Source organism: Pelodiscus sinensis, chromosome 4 (genome assembly GCF_052426305.1).
Source record: "Pelodiscus sinensis isolate ZL-2025 chromosome 4, ASM5242630v1, whole genome shotgun sequence".
NCBI lineage: Eukaryota > Metazoa > Chordata > Testudines > Trionychidae > Pelodiscus > Pelodiscus sinensis.
This window is the reverse complement of record NC_143055.1, coordinates 76,662,645-76,685,717: the sequence shown is the minus strand read 5'-3', so window position 1 is coordinate 76,685,717 and position 23,073 is coordinate 76,662,645. Positions and strand designations below refer to the sequence as shown.

The 23,073-nt window shown below is 41.0% G+C and overlaps 1 protein-coding gene across 2 annotated transcripts in view; it reads left to right on the top strand.

The window, feature by feature from the left end:
- Positions 1–4,206: 4,206 nt before the first annotated feature.
- FNIP2 (folliculin interacting protein 2) overlaps positions 4,207–23,073 on the top strand; it is a 73,093-nt gene continuing 54,226 nt past the window's right edge. For both annotated transcript variants that reach the window (XM_006121871.5, XM_014572962.4), the window contains exon 1: positions 4,207–4,599. In XM_006121871.5, coding sequence (XP_006121933.3) covers positions 4,505–4,599 — 95 coding nt within the window. In that variant the 5' untranslated portion in view covers positions 4,207–4,504. The remainder of the gene's footprint in view (positions 4,600–23,073) is intronic.

The following is a 23,073-nucleotide window of genomic DNA, read 5'->3' as shown; positions in this document are numbered from 1 at the left end:
CATATTTTCAAAACAAAAAAATCTTTTGAAAATCTTGCCTTGCAGTTCACTGACAAAGGTTTTTATTTAAAAAAAATTCTGAGCAGGAAAATCGTAGAGAGGAAATTTCTGAGGGGTAGCACCATAAAGACTAACAAAACATGTAAACGGTATCATGAGCTTTCGTGAATACAACCCACGTATCAGAGAGGAAGAATAGGCTAAGGTGCAGGGGTGGCCAACAACTTTGACTGGTGGGAGCTTTTTTTTTTTTTTTTTTTGCTTAACAACTTTGGTGAGGCTCTTTGCATTTTTTCCACCGCTGTTTCGGCTCTCTTTGTTGAATGGGTTGGCCACCGCAGCGAAAGAGGTTTAGGGGAAAGTTATGCATTTATCCTCCACCAGTTTTCAGATGCCCTGACCTCTAGAGAAAATGGTCTAGATGAGATCCAACCAACAAAGAGACTGCCTGATAACGTCCATAAATCATTAGCTCACCTTCTTCTACAGCTACATGTTCTCTTAGCATCTTTCTTCTCCAACCTCATCTCCTTCAACTTCACGCTACTATTCAATATGTAGATTTAGTGAATTTAAAATGACATCTTTAATATACCTTTTTGTTGATTTTTAATATCAGAGTATGTTAAAGTTATTTATTCTATATGCTATTGATGTTTCAGAATCAGATAATTACTTCAGATCATCATGTCTGGTTAAAGATTTGTTAACTTTTAACTGAGTATGTTTTTATGTAAAACAATGAAACTCTTCATGTATATCATGACTACTGTGGTAGAAAGGTGTTGCTAAGAGGTTGGGGGGGCGGGAGGTTGCTGCAGCAACAGCATGTTATATAACACTCCAGTCAATCAAAAATGAATAAGCTAGTTTGCAAGGAGGAGTTGTTTTCTACAGACCCTGCTCCCTGCTGATGGCAGCTTGTCTGTCTGTTTGCAAAGTACAATCCAAAAAACTGTCCCCAGATACCCTATCCACTCCATTGCTTTTAAACTTGTTCACAAACATTCACTCAATAAACCTGGCAATCTGTTCTTTGGGGCAGTGATCATCTCTCTTTTACAATTTTCTTTAAAGAGATCTTACCATTTTATATAATAATATATTACCAATTCCAGAGTAACTGGATCATATTTTATTCAGTATTTTTGAAGTGTCAAGAAAAATCATATGTAATTATTTTTACAGAGGCCAAAACATGTGAGGTGCTTTTCAGAACATGTAAGAAGATATAGCCCCATCATCAAAGACCTATAAAATATAGTGATAGAAGTGTAGCCGTGTTAGTCTGGTGTAGCTGAAACAAAATACAGGACTATGTAGCATTTTAAAGACTAACAAGATGGGTTTATTAGATGATGAGCTTTCGTGGGCCAGACCCACTTCCTCAGATCAAATAGTGGAAGAAAATTGTCACAACCATATATACCAAAGGATACAGTTAAAAAAAAAGAACACATATGAAAAGGACAAATCAAATTTCAGAACAGAAGGGGAATGCGGGGGGGAGGGGGTGGGAAAGGTAGATGTCTGTGAGGTAGATGTTTTGTTTCATCTATAAAATATACACCCTTATACCAAACGAGAGTTTTTGTAAACTCTTCTCTAATTAACTGAAACTCTGGGTTAACTAAAGATCAATTGTATCATCTGAGTATACATGCAAGTTGAATTCTTGTGGAGCATCTAAGTTCATTTGTAGATCCTTAGCTTTGGTTGTGAACAGTTTAGAAACTCAGCAGAGCTGAAACGTAAGTTATGTTCAGTATGCTTAGGGTTCAGAGACAGCAGCCAGAGGCATCAGCCCTATTGAAACCGTTAGTTGTGTATTTCAGGGGACCTGAATCCTTCCCTGCCCTTCAAATTAGAACTCAGTTCCTAAGCTTTGTGGGAGCAGTTTCTGAAGAGTTACTCTCCTGTGAAACTTAGTAACTCTGCATAGCTCTGATTATCCAAGCCTCCAGTTATCAAAAAGTTTTGGGTGACAACCTGTCTACACCATAGCTCTCTGATGTGGAGGCAGACTAGCTTCCAATAAAGACTTCTGACTCAAGAGTGTCATCTTTTAAATTGCTTCTTACAGTAAACAGGGTGTCAGGATTTGGATAGATACCATGGATATGTAATTATTTGTAATCTTTCATGTTTCTGTTCACATAGTCTCCTCCTGGACTCTGGAGGGGCCCTTCTGCTTCACAACTCATTAAACTTGATCAGTAAATGGCCTATCTTGGGCTCCACTTCACCTGCTCATGTTTTATACTTACTTGTATGTGAAAAAGCAACCTATCTTTCTTGCCACTTATCCTTTACTTCTTGATTTTATCCACGTTGCCTGACAAGCATGTGACAGTGCAAACTGGTTGTGAAAGTTGTCCCTCAATCCTGAGCTCAAGTGTGCAGCTTCATTTACATCATAGTTTTTCAGAAATTACCATCAGAAAGAGCCCATGAGTGTCTGAGTGTATTGGTACCAAACTGAGATAACAGTCAGTGTCACACACACAAGCACAATGCACTCTGAACCAGTTTTGTACCAAGCATCAGTCCTCAGAGCCCACCATCTTTGCAATAGCTAAAGTAGCTTGAGAACTTTATGGTGGACATAAGTCCACTATTCATTGCAGGGATCAAATGCCTACAGTAGAAACCATCCAAGTGATGTCTGTCGTTGGCTATAGGAGCAGCTGCTTATATGCCCTAGTATCTTGAGATATGTAACTAGATATATACAGAGTTTGAACTAGGGATGTAAATGAGTAATCCTTACCGGTAACCAGTTAACTGGTATGGCAGACTGCTCCAGCCAGGCTGGCCCTGTCACACCGCAATGTGGTTAAACGGGATTTTACATCCCTGGTTTGAAATTATTAGGGTGGAATTAGTGGGCAAGAGAGAACGGTCTCATTTCCTTTTCAGTGGAAAAGCTTCTTTCTCTTTCAAGTCTACTAGACATCCCTGGTAGCCATACTGAGTATCATATGGGGCTCATATAGACACCCCTGAGAGGTTCACTTATTTTTTTTACTTTATTTTGTCTTTGGAATAGCACTAAATGACACAAGGTTTCCATAAAATAGGTGAAGATGCTTTTGGATCCTTTTCAAAAGTTTTCCCTGACTCCATCCACACATACCTCTAGTGCATCTACAAGGCTCTTCATCTCTCTGCGAATCAGTTAAGACAAAAATTAGTCTGTTGTGTGGTCTCATCATGGGTGAGAAGAGGAAGAAGGAGTAAGACTGCACTAGGTCCAGTCCCTCTCTTTGAGGAAGTGCAGAGACTGCTTGCTTCAATTGCCCTATTAGGCCAAATTGTCCAAAAAGCCAGCCTCACCTTTCCTCTTTAGTAGGATGTGGAACTGGCTATATGCAAAAAAAGACAACATATCGCACCTTTCCAATTCATTTTGGAAGGATAAGCCATTTACAAAATGTGAAACATAAGATATGATGTTCCTGCCAAACAAAAACATGCAAAACAGCCCTCTTCTCCACCCCAAATCTCCAACAGAGCTGTGGCATCAGCTAATTAGATTCTTTCACATGTGGACCAAAGAAACCACGAAAAAGCAAAACCGAACAAAGCCTGCCTGGAGGATTATTCAATGGAATAATACCAATGGGATTACTCAAATGATAAAATGAATATATGCTTAATCAACAGGTGAGGGACAAATTTGGATCCTTGATAGACAGTTAAATTAGCATTTTCTCGGTGTTTGGATCAAAAATCCATGTCAATCTGTTATAGAGTCAAAGGCCAGAAGAAAACAAAATAAACATCTCCAAGAAGAGTGTTGGTTTGTTGTCATAAAGGGGTCAGTGGTAAAACTTTTCACAATATTCAGTGGATTATTTTGATCCATGTATTTGGTTTGAGCTATTTCTAATGTTAAGGAAACTGTGCACTTCAGATTTTTCAGTGTCATCAAATGGGGGCGGAGGGGGAACCCACCTCTGATCTGTTAAGTCACTTTGTGCGTCGTTTTAATAGTTTACTTCACTGGACAGGAAGGGAGAGAAAATATTGGTTCGGAATCAGAAAGCCTCTATTTACTCGCCCCTTCCCATTGAAATACCTCAACCTCAGAGCCCTGGCCTAAAACAAGGCTCGTGTCCCTTTAACTCGGGCTGTTGACCACGTGTCGGGGGACGGCTTGGAATCCCGAGTATCCAATGGAGAACGTTCCATGGGTGTTGCGCGTTCGGACCCGAGCATTCCGGGCTAAAGGGCTCGTCCCGCGGGAGGGAGCTGTCAGCGCCCCTAAGCGGCGGGTCCGTTCGTTTGTTCTCTGGTCATATGACGAGCTGGCGGTTCCCTCCATCGCTGGGCGTGGGGGCCGCAGCAGCGGTTCCCTCCCGCGAGCAATGCTGGGCGGCCACGCTGCAGCAGGGATGCTGTCTCCGCTGCTCTTACTGTCCCTAGCCCGCTGAGCTTCTGTGCGTGCGCTCCCCACTGGGGGCTCCTGTGAGCAGGGGCGGCGGTAACAGCAAGCGGCAGCATGGCTCCTACTCTGCTCCAGAAGCTGTTCAACAAAAGGGGCAGCAGCTCGACTTCTCCCCCCAGCAGGGCCCCTAAGGAAGGACCTGCCTTCAGGTGAGAAGCTGTTTCATTCATGCCAGGGATATTACCAAAAGACCATCACCTTCCCAACGAGGGTGGGGGAGCCTTGAAGCTAAAAAAGCAAGCCCTTTGCAGGGGCACCAGCAGGACCGAAGGGGTGTGTACATTTCCCCGGAGCCGGAGCGCGCACATACGTTCCCCAGCTCTGGTCATTTCTGATCACGCTTGGTATCGATCTGCTCACGTTCACACCGGGCATTGAGAATGTAAAGCGCGTTAAGATTTGGTATCAATCGTATTGCAATAGTTTTCTTCAGCACTTTTGTTTTAGAATCAGATAAGAGAGTTGGTGTCTCTGCTGGCGAGTATTCTGCAATTTTAGATTGGCCTTTCTGGTTTGGGAAAAATGGCTTTTCGAGATGACTGAGATTTCTACTAGTCCAGATACTTATACATGTTTGGGAGGTGTTTCGTTGCCATCTTTCTGTAAAGTAATTTTTAAAATCATTCTGCTAGCCTTGTCTGTGTAGGTGCCTGGGTTCAGGGTCGAAAATTGGGTGAACATGATGGATTCTGAGGTGTGGAATTGGTCATTCGCAATTTGGACAACTGGCTCAGACCATCTTTTCTCACTGAGTAGGTCTACAACCCTTATTACCTGGATTTTTATGGTAGTCAGTATTAGACCTAACCTCCTAATATTCAAGCTTCTAGACTGTTTCTCAGTCTTCTGGGATTCCATCAAATTCTCTAGACTTTTCAGCATGTTACAGCTGATCCCAGTAGCATGGCCACCGGTTGCTATAACTATAAATATATTGCATAGAATAGATGAGCAGCAAAACTGACCACTATCGAGTCTCACTATGGACTAGATTAATTAAAAATTGGGAGCATATGTTCCCAAGTTAAACAAAATGGCTTGATGTCACTTCACCACTATAGTCCTTAAATAGTACAGGAAAAAAACTGCAGAAGAGTAGTGGGAGAAGCAACTGAAATTTATTGTACCATATAGTTGTTTTCTTCTGCTTCTTTTTCTTTTCTTTGATGCCTCAGCCATTTTGTCTGGATTTCAAATCTCATATGCATAAACTGGTATAGTTTTTAATACCAGACTTTAAATAAAATAATATAAAAAATATTATGCATGCACCTTTCTTAGTGTTTATATTTTATTACTTGGAGGACTTGAATTAAAATCTTGTTTTCTTTATTTTCAAATATGAGGTGAAATGTCTTACCTTGAATCCAGTTATTCATCTATTTTGTTACCTCTAATTTCATGGAAAAGCAGGGAGCTCCATGCCTTCCATTGCTTTTAGGTGCTAATGATTTCATTAATTTTTGCACATGAAATGTATAGGGTTTCCTTTAGGGGTCTGCTTGGATGTGTAATGCTGCATTTAATTGTGGCTTTTTTAAAAACCTGCAGGAACTGTATTTATAAGCAAGTTATGTGTTAAGGTTCTGGATCCCTTTTCTATACCTTATCTGGTCACAAGACCAGGTTAGTTGTAGCAAGCAAAATAAATGGTATTGCATATGTGTCCCATCAAACCTTCATGTGACTACTCACCATGACTAGCTTGGTCTTGTGAGTAGACAGCATATAGAAATGTATAAGAGTCCTGACTTTCACTTCCAGACATACTAAAAATGATGTGGGGAGCGAAACTAGAGTCAAGTCTCCACTTACTGGAGAATCAGCGCTCTGGCAATCAATCTTCTGGGATTTGATTTAGTGGGTCTAGTAAAGAGCCGCTAAATCAAATGCTAAGAGTGCCCTCTTTGGCATTTCTCTTCCTCACGAGAAGTAAGGGAAGTTGATGATGGGAGTGTTTCTCCCGTCGACCTCCCGCTGTGGAGATGGCACCAATCTCGGCTTAAGGTTTGTTGACTCCAGCTACGTTATTTACATAGCTAGAGTTGTGACCGTCCTCCCATAGTGTAGACCTAGCCTCGGAGTAAAATCAGACAAAGAAGACCCCATTCAACAAATGACTAAGTGTAAGCACAGGGACCACCAGCATAGAACCCTTTTGACTTCAGATATCAGAGGGGTAGCCGTGTTAGTCTGAATCTGCAAAAGCGACGAGGAGTCCTGTGGCACCTTATAGACTAACTGAAGTGTAGGAGCATAAGCTTTCGTGGGCAAAGACCCACTTCGTCAGATGCATGTGACGAAGTGGGTCTTTGCCCACGAAAGCTTATGCTCCTACACTTCAGTTAGTCTATAAGGTGCCACAGGACTCCTCGTTGCTTTGACTTCAGAGGTGCTCTGCATGGGTCAAATGTCATCTGCTTGAACTATGTTGCATGATCAGAGCCAACACTGGATAATGTCAGGTTTGGATTATATATTGGATTCTAAAATGATTGCTATAAATGTGATGGGACACTGGGGATCTGATGTTATTGCCAAAGAATTTCTAGAGTGTTGCTAGTGGATTGGGAAGACTTCAGATGGCCAGGCCCAGAATTCATTGTCCCTTTAATTCATAATGCAGACAAAAGTCATGTGGTAATGGGAGTATGGAGAAGAGGGAAAACTTATGTCATGTACTTACTTAGATTCTTAATTGAAAATTTAGGTTTTAATGTATATTGCTTTTAGGCAAGGGGATCAAAACACAGTAAGATGCAGACCCGTTGGTAGGGACTTAAACTTAGACCTGGGGGGCATTTTCATTAAAATTAAGGGCTTGAATCTCCTGCAAGTAGCTCTAGGTGAGCAGTCTCCTGCAGAATCCAGTGAAATTAATAGGAACCTGTCAGCATGGAGATTCTGGCAGCGTTTGGGCTATGAGAGTAAGGTATTTTTATTTTTTTATATATTCTGGGTTGGGGTTTGTTTGGTTTGTTGTTGTTTTGAGACTCTTGAATTTCAGTTTTGAAAACTGAAATATTGTGTTTAAATTAAAAAAACCTAACGTTATTAGCAAGTTATTCTTAATTATGCCTTTTTTAATTGCATGCATTTGTTCTGCAGTTCTATCCCTTGTCCTGTCCTCAGATTTAAAAAATAATCTGTCTTTTCTGTCTTATATTCTGAGGTTATATGCCTATTTATGCCTTTTCCCCCCCTCAGTGTCCATGGAATGTTTCAGTGATCAACACTTCCCTTCCTAGAGAAATGCATGATGGTAACGTGTGGTTCACAGTTCTATTCCTGTACACAACCCACACTTCTCTATTTTAATAAGGGCCTTTGATTTTTTTTTTAACTGAACCCTCAAATCCCAAACATTCTTTGAAAACCCTTAATGTCATCTGCTACTGAATTTCAAAGGATGAGCAGTAACAGCGAGCACTAAATATTTTGAGGATTTGGTGGGTTCTAGCTCAACATGGTTCAGCAGAAAGTCCACTGGAAAAGATCTTTGTACTAATGGGGACGTATGGCTGGAATGGACTGGGAGCGAAGAGGATGTCTGCAATGTTTTACCTCTTTCCCCCAATCTCTAACCCTTAAGTTACTAAGATTGCCTTTCCTGCTTCTCCTAGCTTTCCTAAGCAAATCTGTGAAATTGATACAATATCTGTAAATTTCACCTTTGCTCACAGGATTGCATCCATGACATTGACTAGAACCATGGTGACTAACACACTAGTCACATGTGACTATTTGGCTGGCTGAGTGTGGCTGATTCGCTATAGCAGTAGCCAATGGTTGGATACCACGGTTGTAGAATCTTGTTATCTTCCCCTCTTCTGCTGGGTAAGTGATATACAAGCAGCGCACCTGATAGGCTTTGTGGCAGTGAATGCAGCATATGGGCAAGGCTCTCATTGAGCCAATGCAGGCTGTGAAGAATAGAGTGACTGAACTGGAGGAGTCGGAGAGCTGGAGACGTACATATGTGAGACTTTCCAGCATGCAGAAGAGCGTACCCACTCCATTATTCTGAAAGCCTTTGCATTCTGAAAGCCTCCTTGCTAAGGAGGATGAAGTTCTGAGGGATGGAGAACATGAAGCTGGAATGGAGGGAAATGATCCCATGATTGAGACCAGGGTAGACTGATTTAAATCAAAGCGATTTAAATAATAAATAAAATTATTTAAATCAAGTTACCAAAAAAGCTAAGACTGACTGTGCTTAGAGTGCTCTTACTCCAAAATTAAGTCCCTTTGTACTCATTGGCACATCTGGTTTTTGAGAAAACAAGTGTAGATTGGTGTTTCCTTGGAAAAGCTGAGGTATGATGAAGCAGAATAGGGATTAGTTATGGCATTACCATTATCGTCTGTTCGTGATTTTCCAAAATAAGGGGCATGTATTTTGTAATATAAAATAAGAAAATGACTGTCAGTGGCAACTGGCAACTCTAGATTTCTCTTACTGAAGCTTTGCGTATTGTGTACTTGGGTGACAGATTCTAAATTCCTCTCTCTAGTTGTGGCAAGCAAAATAAATGGTATTACATGTGTCCATAAGAATTAGCTAAGCTAAACTTTCTTTTTCTAGAAACATCCAACATGGCAAACAGCTTGGAATTTTCCGGTTAAATCACACTTCTACTAAAATAGTGATAGAAATGTAGCTGGGTTAGTCTGGTGTAGCTGAAACAAAACACAGGACTATGTAGCACTTTAAAGACTAACAAGATGGTTTATTAGATGATGAGCTTTCGTGGGCCAGACCCAGTTCCTCAGATCAAGTAGTGGAAGAAAATAGTCACAACCATATATACCAAAGGATACAGTTAAAAAAAAAAAGTGAACACATATGAAAAGGACAAATCACATTTCAGAACAGAAGGGGAATGCAGGGGGGGGGAAGGTAAGTGTCTGTGAGCTAATGATATTGGAGGTGGGGAAAGGTAAATGTCTGTGAGCTAATGGTATTAGAGGTGATAATTGGGGAAGCTATCTTTGTAATGGGTAAGGTAGTTGGTGTTTTTGTTGAGCCCGACACGTAGCGTGTCGAATCTTAGCATGAATGACAGTTCAGAGGATTCCCTTTCAAGTGCAGATTTGAAAGGCTTCTGGAGTAGGATGCAGGTAATTAAGTCGTTGAGACGGCAAGAAACTGTGATCCTGTCTAATATCTGTTTTGTGGGCATTGATCCTTTGGCGAAGTGTCTGAGACGTTTGTCCAATGGACGTTTGTCCATTTCAACCAGAAAGGACATTGTCTCAACGATTTACTCACCTGCATCCTGCTTCAAAGACCTTTCAAATCTGCACTTGAAAGGGAATCCTCTGAACTGTCATTCATGCTAAAATTCGACACTTTACGCCATGGTCTCAACAAACAAAGTGGGTCTGGCCCACGAAAGCTCATCATCTAATAAACCATCTTGTTAGTCTTTAAAGTGCTACATAGTCCTGCATTTTGCTTGAGCTACACCAGACTAACACGGCTATACTTCTATCACTATATTTTATAGGTCTTTGATGATGGGGCTATATCTTCTTACATGTTCTGAAAAGCACCTCACATGTTTTGGCCTCTGTAAAAATCTTGGGGACTACAGTTATGGAGCTTCCTACCATAATTTAATGTATTCAGCTAGAAGCTCATGTACTTCAACTAATTATCCAAGTGAAACATTTATGTGTGGGTGGCTCTAGAGAAATGAATGACTATGGTTTTGGATAAATTGATCATGCTTTAATTTTCATGGCAATTGTAGTTCTGTTCTGGCTCTGAAACAGGATTTCATATTAATGTTGTTCTGCATCTTTCAGCTCTATAGATTGAATCTGTCTTTAGGAAGCTGAGGGCTTAGGTTGTGAAAAAATCTACTAAGAGGGAAACAAGAGTGAAGCTAACAGTTTATATAACATGTCAGAATGTGTAAAGCAAAATAAATCAGACCTGTTCCTGGATTACATTTAGATTGGTAAGTGTGCGGTTTCTGCTTCATGACATCTGTAAAATCTCTTTCTTGGGATATTGAGTGAAAGGATGTTGTAAAAGCGGATATAGTGTCATTTAACCTGCATGCTATAAAAGATGAGATCATGGTGTTTCAGCTGGATTTCAAACTGGCAAACAGGCAACTATTTCAGCTTCAGATATTCATTGGTAGTTCTGGTGTCCATAATGGAATGGATGTTGTATTGTAATTGTGCAGGATCTCTAGTTGGTAACGGTTTGTTAGCTTTGGTGTAAGATATCATTCACTTGGCAGTTGAAACAAGTAATTCTTTTGGTCATAGTGCTTAAATGCTTGGGGAGATCCCATTTGCTAAGCAGTAGTTCACAGCATTTCATTGCAAGCTGGCAATATTCCACTTTTCATAAAAGGAAAGAAGGTAATAGTGAGGTTTGTTGGGGGTACGTGGATGTTTTATTATGTTATTCAATTCTATGTACAGTATTTGTATAATATCACTGGGCTTCTTGCTGTTCATAGATATCCTGATAGCAACAGTAGTCAGACATACCACTAGGTAATTAAATAAGTAATTTAAAAAAATCTGTCCCTAAATCCCTAAAAGAGTTTAGGAATGACTTTTGAAGGGGTCCTCTTATGGAAGCCGTTTGGAAAGTGGCCTTGGATTTCATCTCACACTATCCAGTTGGAAGCAATGGACAAAAGGTGAAGAGACTTCCTGTGTTGTGACCTTGCTTACTGGCAGGTAAAGTACAGTACAAGACCTTTCTGACCCCAATAATAGTATTTGCAGAGCATTTCATTTGGTTCATGGAAATTATTGCAAACAATTCCACTCAAAAACATAGCCTAATAAGGAAATGATGAATAAGGTTCTTTTAGACAGAATTGGGCTCCCACTGTGGGGGTGTCTGAAAAAGCAAGTCCTCTGTTTCTTCAGCCCTGTTGGACCATGTCCTTTCATCTTTCTGTAAAACCATTTGGATTTCCTTCCTACCTTCTTCGCAATTGAACAAGAGCCTTTGGAGATTTCTGATTTTTTTTTTCCAGACTTACACCAGGAGTACTGTTAACTGCTTTTCTCTGCTTTCCTTCCCCCTTCTGCTATTTTAATTGCAACCCTGGAAGAAGTCTTGGGATTCTATTGTCTTTTTTTCTTTCTCCCCACTGAGGAGCTCAGTGGAAATTTGTAAATCTTATTCCTGGAATCCTAGACAATCGTTATTTTTCACTCTTTTGTGAAAAATATGCCATTTTCTGACCTTTTTTTTTTTTGTTTGTTTAGAATTGTCTTTGCATATAACCAGATTAGTAGTCATCCATGTATATGTACTTTCAATAACTGTGGGTACATCTATACAGCAGTATTTTTTCGGAATAACTGGTGTTATTCCAAAATAATCTAGTCTGGATCTACAGTATAAGCAGTTATTTTGACATAATGACAAAATGCCAAGCTTCAGGACTTCTTATTCCGACTTCTATAACCCTCATTTTATGAGGAATAAGGGAAGTCAGAAGAAGAGTGCTCTTTCTTGGACTTCCTGCTGTATAAATAAGCTATTTCGATTTTAAGCTATGCAATTGATGTAGCTCAAGTTGCATAGCTTATTTCGGCTTTTGTCCTACTATGTAGATGTGCCCCATGTGTCCCCGTTAATCACACACTTCTCTGCACTTTGAAAAGCGCTAAGTACAGACCTTAGTACAGACTGAGAAGAGAAGCACTGCATTATGGGAAGCTAGATTTATTGCTTCTGCTGCAATAACTGTGTCTTTTCATCTGCACTGGGGCCGGAGCTTTACTGGTGCATCTAGATATGAACTAAAAAGTGTTACAAAACAGCAAACTTGTGTATTTATAAGACCACTTTAGTATGTAGATAGGGTGGTTTTTTTATGTATGGAGTGTTGTTGGTCCCTGGATATTAAATGCAGTCTTCTATGGACATTACTACTACCATCAGTGGCAATTTCTGTTTTGCCCACTGCAGGAGAGAGATTACAGTGAAGTGAAACCTATGCTGTGAGCATTGTGAAACTAGCTAAGTCAATTAGGTACTCTTACTCCCATTTTATTTCTATGTCCTCTTCTGCCCAACATGCATGAGAGAGATGCAGAGTTATAATAGTGAAATCAGCCTCACAGCACCCCTGTAAACAAGCTGCTGGTTCGGCTGTGGTTACTCTCCGAACAGAAATGCTGTGAGGCTAAGTTCAGTGTTAATGAATTGCTTACACTTCTGGTTTGATACATTTAATCTTTTCCCGCTCCTCTTTCTTTTTAATGGATGATTCACAATTATTTGTTTGCATTAAATCCACTGTCTGTGTTTTTGCTAACTTTTGTTTAGATCACCGGTTCCCAACCTTTTCCAGATGGGGACTCATTTTGGCAATTCAGGAAGACTTGGTGACCCAAGGCAATTCAAAAACTGGGGGAGGAGGGAGGGCAGAGCCACTTGGGGAGACACTTGGCGACCTTTTTGAAATGTAATAGTGACCCATATTTGAGTCCCAACCCATACGTTGGGAAACGCTGGTTTAGATTAACTTGTTGCTCCAGATTTCAAACAGAGAACTGTCATCATCTTGGACTCTGAATGCTCAGGTAATCTCTTAAATTTACAAACATGGGCAGAGAGCATTATAAGAAGTTGCTTGCAAATTATGGCTAACTGCCTGTTACGTCTTGCGCTAACTCATAGGGCAGTTGATGCATAGGAAGAAAGCACTGAGAATGTTGTATAGATGTTCCTAAGGAAAAATTGGAAGTCAGAAGGACTGGTTAACTCAGTGCAACTAACACAGTTGTGGATTCCTGGAAGATGGGTTTAATAGTAAATTCGCTTAAAGACTATTTATAGCTTAGGTTGTGAATGCAGCCAGGGCATTTTATACACATTAATATAACACTCTGGCTTTATCATGATTGCTAAGAAGGATGTGGAATTTTCAGTCATGTTAACTCAATTGGGTTATCTAGCATCTTAACAAGCATTAAGATGCCTTTTCAATCACAGTAAGCTACCATGTTTGAAGTTGTGTTTTAGCTGCCCTAGTTTTTATTTGGATTGGGGGGGGGGGGGAGAGAGAATAGGAGGAGACTAGTTTATATCCCAGCCAGCTAATACACATTCAGAGGTTTCACCCTCTCTTCATATGCATTAAGAGAGTTCTTCAAAGGTCAAACTAATGCAATGGGGAAAACACGCCCTCTTACCCATCAAGAGTATGGCTGTTAAATTTAGGTTAACTAATCAAATAGGATTTCCATCCACTATTTAGTCAGTAAGGGCACCTCCACGTTTGAACTGTAGCAAGAGTCCTCCCGGGTTCTTGTTACAGTTCAAAAGTGGAAGCCCCGTAGGGAGTGTGGGGCCAGTGGGGGACTGGCCATGTGCTCCCTGCCATGCCTGAGCCTTTCAAATGTACAAGAGCCCCAGGCTTCCGATGGGGCTTCTCCTTTTGAAATGTACAAGAGCCCTACCAGGGCTCTTGAACATTTCAGAAGCAGAATCGCAGCAGAGCTGGCACGAATGGAGACTGCTTTGGTCCCTGCTGGTGCCGTTTCCACTGTGCCTCTACCTCTCTTCTCTCCCCCCATGAAGATGGTGCTGGGGGGAACTAGCTTTTAGGCCAGCTCCCCCCAGCACTAGCTCCTGCTCCCCTCCCCTTGCTGCCTCTCTCTGATAGAGGCAGCAACAGGGGGGAAGTGACTAGTTGACTAGCCAATAAGCATAAGCAGCCCTAATCAAGAGAAGACCTATAAGTAGGGTTACCAATTCTGAGTTGGCTGTATTCCTGGATATGTCATCACATGACACAGTCTTTAATTCCTTGAGAGTTGGCAACTCTACCTATGAAGCCTGCATGTGACCACACACTGTATTTGCTACAGCTGTGCTTCAAAGCAGTTTTGGACATGGTTCTAAGCCCAGTGTAGAGAAGTAACTACATCAATGACATTCTAGTACTTTGGGAAACTCCAGAATGTAGATGAATCTACCTATTCCCTGACAGATCAAACAGTTGTTTACCTCCAAATTTTCCAAAAACCAATAATTTTCTTCTATTTAAAACACCCACATGTGACTTTTTTGTATAAGGGTGCAACAGGAAATAGTTGGAGAAGAAAAGTATATAATGCAGTCAAATTTGTTCTTTTTCTGCCTAAATAAAGCAATATTGCCATTAAAGTGAGACAAATCAAAATGCCTATCTTGGGTTGATCTTAATGGGAAAATTAGTCAGCAATGAATGGTGTAACAGGGAAGAAGAATTTTCAAATTTGAGACAAGTATCTGGTTCTTAAATGCACATTGTTTTATTTATAGGTAAAATTACTGTTGCAACTTTATCCATCCTATTTTTTTTAAAGATAAAATAAATCACTGGATAAAGTGTTGAGCATAATCTGCACCTATGAGTTGAACTTAGTTCCAGTAGAGTAAAGGAACAATACTATATTTGTATTAAAATGGGCTGTTGGCATAGTGGCAAGATATTTGAGTGCAGCAGTGGCTTTTTATTTGTCATTAGTGAAATATTAAAATAACGATGATGTGAAACGGAGATTTGGCCAGCTGTTCTAACAAATTTTTAGTTGGCAGGAAGTACGCTTTTGAAACTTTAACTCTAGCTATACTGAATGCCCTTCCCTAACTACAGTCAAAAAAAGAGTTGCCAATGTTTGACACTTGTCTACATAGACATATATTTCTTTGCAATCTTTAGGGGAGAAAAATCTTAAATCACAGTGTTTTCTCCATGTGTGCAAAGTTGACCTCTTCATTTTAAGGTACGCATCAGCCTTCTTGATGTAGTTAGCCTTGCATGGTTTTTATTCCGACATTTAGTAAATTCCAAAATACTGACTAGTTTCTTGGGTTATATCACATTTTGGCATCTGAGTGTAAGATGACAATTTTTGTTAAACACTCTATTTATAAAACTTCTCATTTAAATTCTCAGTAGTTTGCATATTGCAATACAAGAATAAATATCTGGCTATGTGTATTACATACTTAGACTTCATAAATATTGTTTCTTTTTAAATTAAACATACAACTACATAAGTAATATAGGTTAAACCTCCTGCATCCAGGACTCTCTGGTCCAGCAACATCTGTGGTCTGGAAGGACCGTGGATGTTGCTGGACCAGAGAGCCCTGGCACTGGGGAGTGCAAGCTGGCCAGAAGTCCAGCAGTGGGGAACCCCACCAGCAGGGCCAATGATGGCCAGGACCTCCATCCCTGGGGAGCCCTGGCGGGTTGCAGCAGCCAGTGAGCCATGGCCAGGCAGGAAGCAGTCAGGCCACCAGCAGCTAGTAAGCCCTGTCCACAAGGAACCCTAGCAAGCCTGGTGCTCCCAATCCTGGCAACAGCCTAGTGGCAGTGGGGCTGGAGTGGAGCCAGCCACAGGGAGAGTCAGTGGGCCAAGAGGCTGGTGGTAGGGGACCTCCCCATATTCAGCCAATTCCCTCATTCGGAACAAGTCAGATCCCAATGGTGCCAGACCAGGGAGGTCCAACCTTATATCAAACTTTTATTTAAAGCAGAATTGAAATCCTTCATAACTTGTCTGAATTTAGTTAGGGGCCATGGAGTTTTGGGCAAACTGACCCTATATCCAGCAGTGAGCATTTTGGATTCCAGAGTGGATTTCCTTTGCCAATTCAAAAAGACTCTAGCAACTGAGTTTAGGGTGATGCAGCAGAAGAGCCCTAATGGTTATGTTTGTCCTGGAACTGATTATGCATGTTTAACTTCTTCACAAGCCTTAAAGTTTCAATATTATTTATAGGATATTTTATCAGTATTCCACCTTACAAGAAAGGGTTAAAGAGAATGTTCTGTGCAAAACAGGCAAACTGTCATAAAAACAACAAGAGGAATAAAGTATATCTCTGGCTAAAACTAGAGAAAAATTGTGGGTTTGACACTATATCCGCCTGCAGTTATCGCTTCACTCATCTGCTTCAGGATTTCCTGGTATTCATCTCCATGATGGCTATCTTTGTGCTGAGGGAGTGGTGGTGGAGAAGAGGCTGACTTCTGTTTTTTGTTTTTGTTATTGTCGGGGGCTTTGTATGTGTCCCTCTTTGTCTTTGTGGGGTTTTTTAAAATTAATTGTGTCCGTGTCCGTGTCCACCCATCTGTTATATAGACAAATCATTAAGGGTGCATCTACACAGCAGGGCTTAACTCGAAATAAGGTATACAAATTGAGCTATGTCAATTGCGTAGCTTATTTCGAAATAGCTTATTTTGAAATTGGGAGTGTTTATACAGCACTTATTTCGAAATAGAGCACTCTGCCTCTGATTTCCTTTACTCCTAGTACAATGAGGGTTACAGGAGTTGGAGTAAGAAGTCCTCCAGCTTGACAGTATTTCAACATCGTTTTGAAATATCTGCCTGCTGTGTAGACACTAAGTTATTTTAAAATAGTCATTTTGAAATAATGTTGCTGTGTAGACATATCCCCAAGCGTTCAAGAGTATTACACACATTATTCTCATTTGTCCTCTCTTCCTTCCTCTGATGTGTTAACAATGTGTGGAATAGTCTTGCTTCGCAAGTTACTTGTTATGTTCTACCATCCAACAGCCACAATGTCAACATATCAATAGGACAAATGTTACGTACCATCCCTGTGCTCTTGGGGAGCCAGGGAGTGACATTCATGGAAAACCATTCTCTATTTCTCCCCCCCCCCTTCGCCTAGGCCTCTACTAGTATCAGAGAAAGCAATGAAACGGCCAGGAAAGACCCACCTAAACTAATTAAGAAAACACCCCAGCCTCATCTGCATTGAAGATAGAACTCATTAGCATACAGAATGGAGTTAGTCTGTTATCTACTCCTCCAGGTCTTCCCGCACTTTGGCTATCACAGATCAGAAGACAGAAAAAACATACACAGGATGACATTTTTAATGAGCAAATACAGGTTGAACCTCCCTTGTCCTGCACTCTCAGGACCTGAGTAGTCCCGAACCAGGGAGTTTGCCACACGAGGGGAGGTCAAGGTTTCCTATCCAGCTGTAGGTTCTGCTGCCGCTGCCTCCAGCTCTCCACCGTGCTAGCCCTGACTGTGGCTGCATCCTCCGCCATTACAGCCACACCTACAGGGGCCGGCCCTGCTGCTTCTAACTCTAGCTGCTCCCCTCCACCAACTGTGACCAGGGCTGCACACACATACCCCATCGCGTCAGCCCCGACCCAGACTGTTTCCCACTGCGTCAGCCCTGGCCAGGGCTGTACTCCCCACCTCACCGGCCTCAGCGGGGCTGAGCTCCTGGCCATCAGCCCTGGCCAGGGATGCATTCCTCACTACCAGCCCAGTCCGGGTTGCACTTCTGAACCTGGCTAGTTGAGGCTCTCTGGTACAGCTGGACCATGAATGTTGCCAGACCAGAGAGTCCTGGATTTCAGAGATTCAACCTGTACAGTCTGCCCAAACTGAAGTTACATCTAAACTACATCTCTTTTTCGATAAAGGGATGTAAATTAGACGTATCAAAATTGTAAATGAAGCCAGGATTTGCAGTTCCTGTGTTTCATTTACATAATGGCGGCTGCGGCTTTTTTTTTTTTTTTTTTTTTTTTTTTTTTGAAAAGCCATTCTTCGAAAAAAACAACAATAAAAAACCCCAGTCAAGACGGGGATCTTTTGACAGAAATGCCCTGTTTCAAAAGATCCTATAAACCTCATTTTTGAGGTTTACAGGATCTTTCAAAATGGGGCATATTGGTCAAAAAAAAAAAGCCGTGGCTGCCAGTATGTGAATGAAGTGTGAGAAATTCAAATCTTAGCTTCATTTACAATTTCAATATGTCTAATTTACATCCCTTTATCGAAAAAGGGATGTAGTTTAGATGTACGGTGACAGAATGAATGCATGGAGGAGAATCATCTTGCCGATCATATAGACTGAGCATGAGGAGAGGAGAGCATGCAGGGAACATGACTGCAAGACCCAGGATGAGATTGAGACTCATCTATCAGCACCTGCAACACTATCAAGAAGTATCCCCTCTGGTTTATGTGCTCCTTGGCAGGGTGGTCTGGGTCCAAGATAGATGGAACACACATCCTTATCACCCCACCACATTTAGGGAACCTGATCATGGCAAAGCCCTCCATTATGTCCTGCACATTTCTCAGAGTCGCTGTGCTTCCTAGCAGAAGGGTATTGTTTGCGCTGGCTACTTGGATCTCAGCAGCCCCCACTGTAGATTTACCCACTCCGAATTGAGTCCCAACAGACTGGTAGCAGTCTGGCATTGCAAGATTCTACGTTTTGGTATTGCGGTGCTTCAGGACGGGGGAAAGTAATTCTCAAAGTTCCATAAAAGTGGCTTTAAGCATGCACATGTTTTGCAGCCACTGAACTTCATTCCTTAGCTGCATAATTGCAGTCCCACCAGCCTGTGCTTGTCTAATGGGACTAGATCAGAGTTCCACTGTGTCAACAGGATTGACTGCTGCCAGCATCTGCAAATTGCTCCACTCAGTGGGTTCATACGTGTCTGTGTTGTGTAGCCTCCTAGCACTCTTCCTCTCTCCAGCAGCTCCTGGCTAGGCTCTGGACAGACCACAGCATAACGGGTGTGGGGTCGGCAATGTTTGCCATAGCACTTCGAAGCTGAGCCGGTGTCCATGCTTGCCCTACTATGGTGTTTGGATGGATAACCATTGGGGGAGAGGGGAGCACAGGTACGAAATACTGTTTGCCATTGCTTTCAAGCAGGGAAGGAGGAGATAAGTTCATTATGGGAGACTGATAAAATGTATCCAAATCCACCTGTTGCAATATTTGTCCCATCAAGCTTTGGGAGCTTAACCCAGAATTCAAAGGGGTGACAAGAACTGTGGGAACTATCAAAGTCAAAGGTAGCCACAGTACTGGGAGCACACTCAATCGACCTCATGTGCCCAGTGAGGACATTGAATCTTAACTTTGTAAATTTGGATGCTAAAAATCAACCTGAATTAATTCAACTAATTTTGTAGTGTAGACATACCCACTATACTTGTTAAAATAGCTGGTCAGGTCGGAAGGTGTATGGGCAGTAAAAGCTGATAGGGTAAGAGATTCTACCACATGTCAATTTTTGGCAAACGTATTTGTGAGTTGTTCCTTGGCAGTGTGTTTTATTTAGTAGCTGTGTTTTTGGAAGTTGGCCTGATCACGTGACTCACTCTGGAACAAGTAACACATGACTGATCCATTGACCAAGAGAGAGAGCTGACTATAAGAGGAGGTGGAGCTCTCTTGCTGATTGGGACACATTAAACAGAACAAATACCTCTTGCTTTAGTCAAGCTTTTGGTATCCAGACGCATCTGAAATGTGGTGCTAGAGGCCAAAGGCTGGACTTGGTTACTAAACATGTACTTTGAACCATTTAAAAAAAAAAAAAAAAAAAAAGTAAATATGCCATTTTTTTGAAACTCAAGTTGTTTTTATTCCAGAACTAAAATCTGAGAAACACATGACAGAAATTCATGATAAACCAACAGCTAGTAACAGATGCAATCTTTTAAAAAAACCTTTCTTTTGTGAGGGTAGCAGTCAACAGTTTTATTTAGATGAAGGAAGTTATGTCTGCTTGTATGTAACTTTTCTTTGTCCAGAAAAGATTGGGATCAAGATGGAATTGTAATTAACCTTTTTGTCAGCCTTTGTTTCTTTTTATTCCATATTAAGATTCTACCTATTAAAACTATGCCCCTGCAAGGCCCTTATTTTGGTATTGAAAATGTGTTTACTTTTTTATTTGAACACAGCCATGCTTGGACTCAGTGTTCTCTCTGTCAAGAAATTCCATTATTGGGGCTACTGTTGAAAACATTGTCTGCCTTTGAGCCTTGTCCAGGATGTCTTCAGCTTCACTATTCCTGTTTTGCATATTCTTTTTGCAGTTCTGTCCCAAACTATTGCATTCTGTAGATTAGGATAAGATTTGAAACTCTCTTGAAACTGAGAGAGTTGGTGGAGTTGGAAGTGTTATTTATTTACACCTTCTCTTATTATTTGTGACCACTGTGTTTTACCCGATGGGGAATGAGTTCTGGTAATCTAATTTGCAGATGAAGAAACATAAACAGTTTTATGTTTCAGAAGAGAAGGGACTGTTTTTTAGCAATCTAAAGATAGTTAAAATTTAATTTTTAAGTTGGCAAAGATTCAATGTACTCTATCTTCTCCAACACCAATATCAGAAGTGTTTTGTATTAAGCAAGTGGTCCCTAGAAATGTGTACTTCTAACGTCATCGAATACTTCTCATGTATTTCATTTAGTAAAGTAAAATATTGTTTTCTGAAATTGACATTGCCGGCCCCTTCAGTAATTCTGTTATTTCTAATCTGATAGTAAGAACTTTCTCCATAACAACTTCCTCATTTCACTGTAACCCCCCCCCCCCCCCCCCCCCCCCCCCGCCCCTGCTTACATGGAAAATCACATGCTTGTGCACTTGAGTGACTAATATAGAAAGGATCTGGTCTAACTTGTGTGAAACTGGTAACAATGCATCAGAGTTAAATGAGGTGGCTTATATAGTTTCAGTGGCTTGTTCACTGAGTTGACTTGAATGCTGTCTTGGCTGTTTTAGGTGAATAAGTATAAGAAAAAAGAATGCAGCTGTAGTGTTAGAATTTTGCATATGCATGGTGATTATGGGGAGAAGTGCCTTTTGGGGAAATACAATATGTACTGGTAAACTTTTTTTTTTTTAAGCATCCCAAATTAACTGTTCAACAAATGGAATAGAAGGATATCTATCTTTAGGTGAAGTGGAATCTGATGTTTGTTTATGTTTTGTTTTGTTTTTGTATTATTCATATACGACAAACCACTTGGTACTACTTTCTACTTTTTAACTAGCTTTCTTGCATTTACTGCTTCAGTTTTAGGAGAACAAGCCAATGTGTAATAGTATATGATTAAAAGGAGAGAAGTTTGTTTGGTTTTGCTGTTTGTGTGAATCTGAATCATGCTTGTTCTTTTGGCAAGGAATTTTGTGAAAGTTTCTGCTTGTTTACAGATATCTCTAGTTTGTCTCCTTAAAGGATGTGTGAAAGAAAATCTTACTAGAGATGTGAATGAAGAATCTACAATAAATCTTGAAACAATGCTTGAACTTTAAGAGATAGTTTTGTTTGGTACAGAAGTTTATATCCTATTACTGCAAGGTATTTGGGAGGTGTGTGTTAAAATTGCATTTGAGATTTAATTATGCATATCCAATGCCGCCATTATAAAAATGATCAAAGTAAAGAGGAAAATTAGGTCTATCTAGGTTTTGAAGTGATGTACACACAGAGCAGGTGACATACTGTCAAATAGTCCTATAAAATAAATGACTAACCTCCATTTTCCAATGGATTATGGATGGAGATTAGGAGGCTTTCCTGATTCACAGTTTATGCACGCTCTCTGCCCTCCCATAGATTGATGTCATCTTTAGAGTTTATGTTGCAGATTGAGTATCCTTCAAAAATTGGTTAAATAAAGGAAGTGGTGAGCCAGTATTGAAGTTTTGGGCTGGTAAAATGTTAATAACTTGATGTATCCAAGATGATGGCCATTCACATTTAATCAGAGGTGTCTGGAGTAGGGATGTTAAATTGCGTGTAATCTGCTAACCATGTAGCCGACAAATATTTTCTCGGTTACACAGTTAACCATTGCTGCTCTGCGTTGAAAGTAGCTTGAGAGCTCAAGCCAGGCCCTGGCAGCTGCTACTCACTGTAGCTCTGCAGGAAAAGTAATTTAAGACTCCTAAATCCAGATCAGTTTGGGGTCTGGAGAGGCAGCGGGAGCTCAAATAACACTTGGAGCTGCACTCTCCATAGAGAAACTGAGAAGACACCTCTCCCCCCCCCCCCCGAGAACAAAAATCTGAGAGGGGTGAAGTGAGGGAGTAAGTGGGGACTCTGGAATAAGCTTGGTTCTTTCACTGCGAACTGACTAAGGAAGTCAGAGACAGAGCCTGAAGATGGAGTTCAGTACAATTTGACTTGTGAATTGCTCTGGGTTGACCAGAATGGACTCTTCTTTAACTGTAGGTGCTGATCTTGCAAAGTGCTGAGGGTGCTTGATCCCTGGCTCTGCTGTAGGCCCCACCCCTCTTCTGCCCCCTCCCTTGAGCATGCTGCATCCTTGCTTCTCTTCCCTCCCTCCTCGCCTCCTGCCCGCTCGTGTGAAACAGCTGAATGTGGTGGGTGGGAAGCATGGGAACAGAGTGGGAGGTGTTGATCTATAGTGGGTGGGAGGTTCTGATGGGGGCTGCCAGTGAGATAATACCCAGCTTTCAGGTCTGTGGATGAAAAGGGTTTTATGAATGCTGAACTTGGGTTTTGTTTTTATTGTAGCCAGTACTACAAAATATTTCAGTGGAAATTGGTGATCTTGTATCGGGTGCTTTGGATTTTTATGTGGAATCCTTTTTTTTTTTTTAAGCTGGAAGGGACAATTATTTAAAGGGATGAGGTTAGTTGATCTTGTAGAAAACAAGCTGTGTCCTCTTGGCCTGTACCCTTGAGGAGATTCGGTACCCATTTGCTGTAAAACAAAAGTCTGTGGTTTTTTTAAGTTTTTAATTGGTTTCTCCAATTTGGTGTTAGTAATTTAGTTTGTACTAAT